At 43.8% G+C, this 6000-nt stretch overlaps 1 protein-coding gene across 1 annotated transcript; it reads left to right on the forward strand.

Annotated features, from left to right (window-relative positions):
- Window positions 1–2310: 2310 nt before the first annotated feature.
- Window positions 2311–5738, forward strand: LOC128720276 (ubiquilin-1). The gene is made up of 2 exons (XM_053813938.1): window positions 2311–2423; window positions 2982–5738. The coding sequence occupies exons 1-2, from the start codon at window positions 2322–2324 to the stop codon at window positions 4515–4517; spliced, it is 1638 nt and encodes a 545-aa protein (XP_053669913.1). The 5' UTR covers window positions 2311–2321; the 3' UTR covers window positions 4518–5738.
- The last annotated feature ends 262 nt before the right edge of the window (window positions 5739–6000 follow it).

Raw genomic sequence — 6000 nt, forward strand, 5'->3', positions numbered from 1 at the left:
TTCGTTCGTTTAAAGTTAACGCATGATTTACATTCCTTTTTTCTTTTGTACGGAGCTGTAGAGAGAAGGAGTGCTTCTTTTTTGGGTTTGTGTGTATGCATCTGTTTTACGCTTCTGTACGATGAGTTTGAAAGCAGCTAATTTGCAATATGTTACCCCTAGAATAGGCTTTGTTTGATCGAAATTTTCAATCCCGCAAGTATGATTTTTGTTCTCTGTATAATCATGCATGTTATTCGTTGAATCAAAAGAGCGATTAACACGCCGGTTGTTTTAAATTAAAACCAAACCTGACGTTGTAGAGCACCCTTCGTGCACCACGTATACATGAAAAAAAAATCTCACGTGCGCAAAAATATATGTCTTAACTATATTCTAAAGCATTGAACAAGATATTAGTAAAAGTAAATATTTAGAAAATAATATACGATAGATACACCTTAAAGAGCAAATGCTGCGCTGGTGTAATGTTATACGTAGTTTGAGTACATGTGCATCAATGCATCCATTATATCAGAAATGGTTTTTTATCTGATCTATTGAACCTGTTCCATGTTAATGTAAGAATTCCTTGTAGTTTGTGTATTAGACAAGACTTTTGCGTATGATTTGGGACTGTTTCAAACCAAAATATTGCCCCTATTGGATGTATCCGTTTATTTGAATGAATGTAAGAATAGGCCATCAGGATGCGGTATGTATGGAACATGTGATTGACCGTACATCCGATGCGCATAAATTGGCTTTTTTTCCCTTTTCCGCTATTTCAGATATCTTAATGCATGCTGTAGTCACCAATGTGCTTCATGCGTTCGTATCGTATTCATACATTGTCGAAAGACGATATACTTACCATATAAAGACCACTTGGAACTTCGAATTTTTCCGTACGACGTATACGGACAGCTCGGGCGAGGAAACGATCGGCACGGGTGGTCAGTTCTGCATGAGTTGCACCGGAAAAACCTCCGTGCCGGTAAAAACCGTACGTTTACTTTCCTTGCCCTTGAAAATCCTTCTTGTTATAGATGGATTTGCTCCGTCCGATTACACTCTCTTGCGAAAGAGAGAGATATTTGTTTGTTTCTCTCTTGTAGGGCAAACGAATGTTCGTACGAAGCTTGCGTGTACTCTATGGACAATTTGTACCTGACTTGGTATGGACCGTTTTTTACATGGCACATTGGAGATCTTTGCGAGTTTACTACTGCAAATTATAGAAAGAACTGTGGCTGCATTTACCAGGGCTGGAAGGAATTGAACAAAAAGCTTGAATCCTTTCATTGAATCCACTTAAACGTGCATTTCGACGGAATCGTGTTCTGATTATCTCAATTACATTGTTCTAATGCTAGTAAGAAAGTGTTTGGAGCAAATTAAATAAAGACTGTAGCAACCAAGCTAATCTGCTAGAGCTTGGTAGTGAAACATTAAGGTTCTGGTAGATAAATGTAATTTAATATGTTATCCGTGCATTTAACCTGCATACGATTAGTATGAGTGGACAATTTTGTGTTATGCCAGATAATTGATTATGGGATACAATTATCAGTTTTGCTCCAAAGCAGTGCACTCCACTTCCATCATATTTCCCTGGGATGCACTGGGGAAATAATAAACGAAATTGTACGTATTGATACGTTTTTCGCACAGCTGGATATGACAATTTCACACACAATTCTTATAATAAATGTTTGAATTGTAAAAAAATATTACACAAAGTTTTGAATTATTGGAAAGAAACAAATATTTTATTTGACGAAGTTACGTACCTTGTCATAATAATCGCAGTTTATTTGATTGATTTAAGCTGAAAGCTTTCAATTGGCGCATAAATATATTGCACACGTGAAAACGAGTCAGCAAACGCGAGTGTTTTATATTTACATTCGGTGATAATGTATCATGCAACGAACGACTTTTTTTAACATAAGCTGTCTCTGTTTAATCTATGATTTTGGTTATTTACCTACATAGTAGCTAAAATTTTTTAGTAACTATATTTAACGATAAATTGAGCGCCATAAATTCATTGTGCATCTTTACTACATTCATGCAGAGAATATTAACAGATCAAGGATGGTTAATTTTACAGAAAAATTTTCCCGATATCAATTTATTTAATCAATTATTAAAAGTTGTAGATCTCAAAGCGACAGTCGCATTGTGTGCCAACCAACGGAACAATTAAAAATACGCTCGTAATTGTCAACTGTCCATTGGGACGTGCGAACGACTGTCATACGTCGCGTCGCAAGTTGACAACTAGTCGGCATAGAATTTTTCATTTCCCGTAGATTTTTACAACAGACACAGCAACAATGGCGGAGAATAGTGAGAGTGGGAAAAAAATCACCATTATGGTGAAAACACCAAAAGATAAGAAATCTGTTGAAATCGCAGATGATGCGGAAATCAAGGATGTAAGTGTTGCGAGCGCTGAGCTGGGGAGAATAATTGAAAGCGTTCGACGCGGCGATAGCGGGCGTGTGAATTGGCGACAATCTGGGAACTCCCTGTGCATGGTGGTATTGTGAGGTGGTTCGAGAAAATTCTGCTCTTCTTTGCCCTAGGCAGGTTGTTGTAATGCTTGCCGTGGACTGCATGGTGTTGTTTTCAATTTGTTAGTGCAGCGTACGATTGCGTTTTGGGTGATTGCCGAAATGTTGCTTTTACGCCAGGATTACGAAGCTCGCCGCAGAGTGACTTGGAAAAATCGAACGAAAACATGACGTTCTTTCCGCAGTGTGCGTGCCCTCAGCGATCCGATCGCTGGAACGATTATCGCACACACACCGTTCCGGGTGCGCATAGAGTGCAGGATGGATGGATATTGAAATAGTTGGAATGACGGTGTTTATGGCCTCGTCTCGGATTGCTTAATTGAATATAATCCACCGATGTCAATGCCGAGCTAGCAACGGAATGCTGCATAGAATGACGCGCATTGTAATTTTGTGTTTTTCTCTTCTCTTACGCAGTTGAAGGTTGTCGTGGCCGAAAAGTTCGATACGAATCCTGACCTGGTGTGTTTGATTTTTGCCGGAAAGATAATGAAAGACACCGACACGCTCAAGACACACAACATCAAAGAGGGGTTGACGGTGTATCTGGTCATTAAGGCGGCTCCGCGCACGGAAACCGAGGGAACTCGCAGAACCCCCGCTGACGTGAGCCAAACGCCGTTTGGATTGAATCAGCTGGGTGGCCTTGCCGGTCTCGGTGCGTTAGGGGGTAATCAGACCAACTTCATGGATTTGCAGTCTCGTATGCAGCACGAGTTGATTGACAACCCCGATCTTATGCGCACCGTGCTGGACAATCCGCTCGTACAGCAAATGATAAACAGTCCGGATACGATGCGCCAGATCTTAACCTCGAACCCGCAGATGCAGGAGCTGATGCAACGCAATCCGGAAATTTCGCATATGCTGAACAATCCGGAACTGCTCCGGCAAACGATGGAACTAGCTCGCAATCCTTCGATGCTGCAGGAGCTTATGCGCTCGCATGATCGTGCCATTTCCAATCTGGAGAGCGTCCCGGGCGGGTATAGTGCGCTGCAGCGGATTTATCGTGACATTCAGGAACCGATGATGAATGCCACCTTCCGCAATCCTTACTCCGGGACGTCCGACTCTGGCAGCACCAGTGGAGGTGGCGGAAATCCGCAGCAGGGCACCGAGAACAGAAGTCCTCTGCCCAATCCCTGGAGTAGCAGCGGCACTGGAAGCGGAGGTCGTGCAGGTGCCGGTGCAGCAGGTGGGCCAACGACCGATGCAGCAGGGGCACCGCTTGGATTGCTGAATACGCCCGCGATGCAGAGCTTGCTGCAGCAGATGAGCGATAATCCGTCGATCATGTCGACTATGCTGAACTCACCGGCTACACGGAGCATGATGGACGCCCTAGCTGCCGACCCGGCGATGGCAGCGAATCTGATGAACCAAAATCCGTTGCTGGCTAACAATCCTGCGCTGCAAGAGCAGATGCGCACGATGATGCCGCAGCTGCTGCGGCAGATGCAGAATCCTGAGGTGCAGCAAATGGTCACGAATCCTCAGGCGTTGAATGCGATTCTGCAAATTCAGCAAGGCATGGAACAGCTGCGATCGGTGGCCCCCGGCCTGATGAGTACGATGGGTATTCCACCAATGCCCGGTGCTCCGCCAGCGGCGGCCGGCGCAGCTACAGCGGGCACGGGTGCGGCTGAAACGGCCACAAATAGGACGACCACGGGCACCACCGAAGGTGCTACTGGTGCAGCCGCAGCCCAGCCTGCGAACAACGATGCTCTGTTCTCAGAGTTCATGGCACGCATGATTAATGGGATGGCGTCAGGTACGGCCGATACAAGCATTCCACCAGAAGAGCGCTACCGGTCACAACTGGAGCAGCTAGCGGCGATGGGGTTCGTTAATCGCGAGGCTAACCTGCAAGCTTTGATTGCGTCCTTCGGCGATATCAACGCGGCCGTAGAGCGATTGCTCGCGCTTGGTCAACTGTCGCTAAGCTAACAATGTGCGCCTTTTAATTGAATTGGATCGCAAACCGGGAAACGAACCCGTGGTAACATTAATCTAATCTTGCTTTCCATTCGTTCGATTCATGATTTTTGTGTTAGAAAACCTATTTTTTCCGGGGGATAGAAACCGAACCGCCCTATTGTATGATGTACCTACCAGGCTCATAAAAGGATCGGGCTAACGTTAGCCTTTGTACGGGCAAACGGATAAGGGCGAAGAAACAATATATACGTTTTAAGAAAATCTTTTTAGGAACGGGAGTGTACGCATTTTCTATTTTTTCGCTTTTATTTGTTTTTTTTCTACATCGGGAAAAGGATCTAGTTTGACACGGTCATTAAGCAGTAAATAGCAATCGAAGAGAAGATTTGAACGACGGAGAGAGATCACCATACATTCTTTATTAAAAATAGTACACACGCATCGGTTCCCACACTAAATGTTGGTAGATAGCAACACTCGGCGATGTTCCCTTTGTATCTCTACCACCCAGGCGGATATATGTTCTATTTAGGAGGAAAATACTTTGATAATGATGAAGCTGTTTGCGTGATTAGCATTGAGTTTGTCTGACAGACGACTACGCGATTTTTTCAAACATTACGTGAAGCTGTGGCCAATGAAGGGAAGAGATTGAATATGAAGCATGGCGCGGAATGCTCGGGAAGTAAATAGTTCGTCTATTTGTAAGGAAGGAATTGTACATGATGCCGTCAGATGGTTCTCCAGACCCAGAGAGAATCATGAAGTAAGGTTCAAAGCATTATTTGACTATTTTCTTGAATACCGTTCGAAGACACCAAGCGCGTCTGAGTCCCCTTGACATAGCAATCGAAAAGTAATGGAAAAATAACTCGATCTAGATACACAATTAATCCCTTTCTACACACACTGCTAGTTCATGTGAAAGATGTAATAACACTTATAGTAAACCCGTGTCTGGAATATTAGCACACAACACACCTACTATCTTGCTCTGCCGCTGCAACAGCAGTAGAAGAATGATTAAGAAAGCAACGCGATGGAAGAAATGGCTAAATTTACGAGTGATGCAGAACCCCAAGGGCGATCCCAACGCTACTTTTTCCATCTTTCCCGCTCGGCACCCGCTGAAGAGAGGTTCCGGTACAGCGAGTTGCGAGGACGCCAGAATCGACGGATAGATATATACATATATCAATAGTATATTCAATAAAATGTTAAACCAACTGCAATGTATGACCAATGTTGTATTTTATCATAATTTTCGGCATTGCGGTAACTTGAAAGAAAATCTTGCGCAGCTGCCGATGAAGGAAAGGACATTGGGCTACATCAATTGAAACTGAAGCGACATTGTTACATGGAACCGTGACTTAGATGGTATAGATTCGATTGCGAACCTCTACTTTCCATTTCCAGTTCTTGGTTCTGCTTGGGCTGTTACTGCATCTAGTTCTTAGCTTCTAAAACGCATGAGATGGATTCAAATTAC

This window comes from Anopheles nili, chromosome 2 (genome assembly GCF_943737925.1).
Source record: "Anopheles nili chromosome 2, idAnoNiliSN_F5_01, whole genome shotgun sequence".
In the NCBI taxonomy this organism is placed as follows: domain Eukaryota; kingdom Metazoa; phylum Arthropoda; class Insecta; order Diptera; family Culicidae; genus Anopheles; species Anopheles nili.

What these genes read in the sequence shown, in the direction of transcription:
- LOC128720276 (XM_053813938.1), top strand. Translation starts at nt 2,322, where the DNA reads ATGGCGGAGAATAGTGAGAGTGGGAAAAAAATCACCATTATGGTGAAA. An exon ending in ATGATGCGGAAATCAAGGAT is followed by an intron (nt 2,424 to 2,981) that starts GTAAGTGTTGCG and finishes TCTCTTACGCAG; the next exon opens with TTGAAGGTTGTCGTGGCCGA.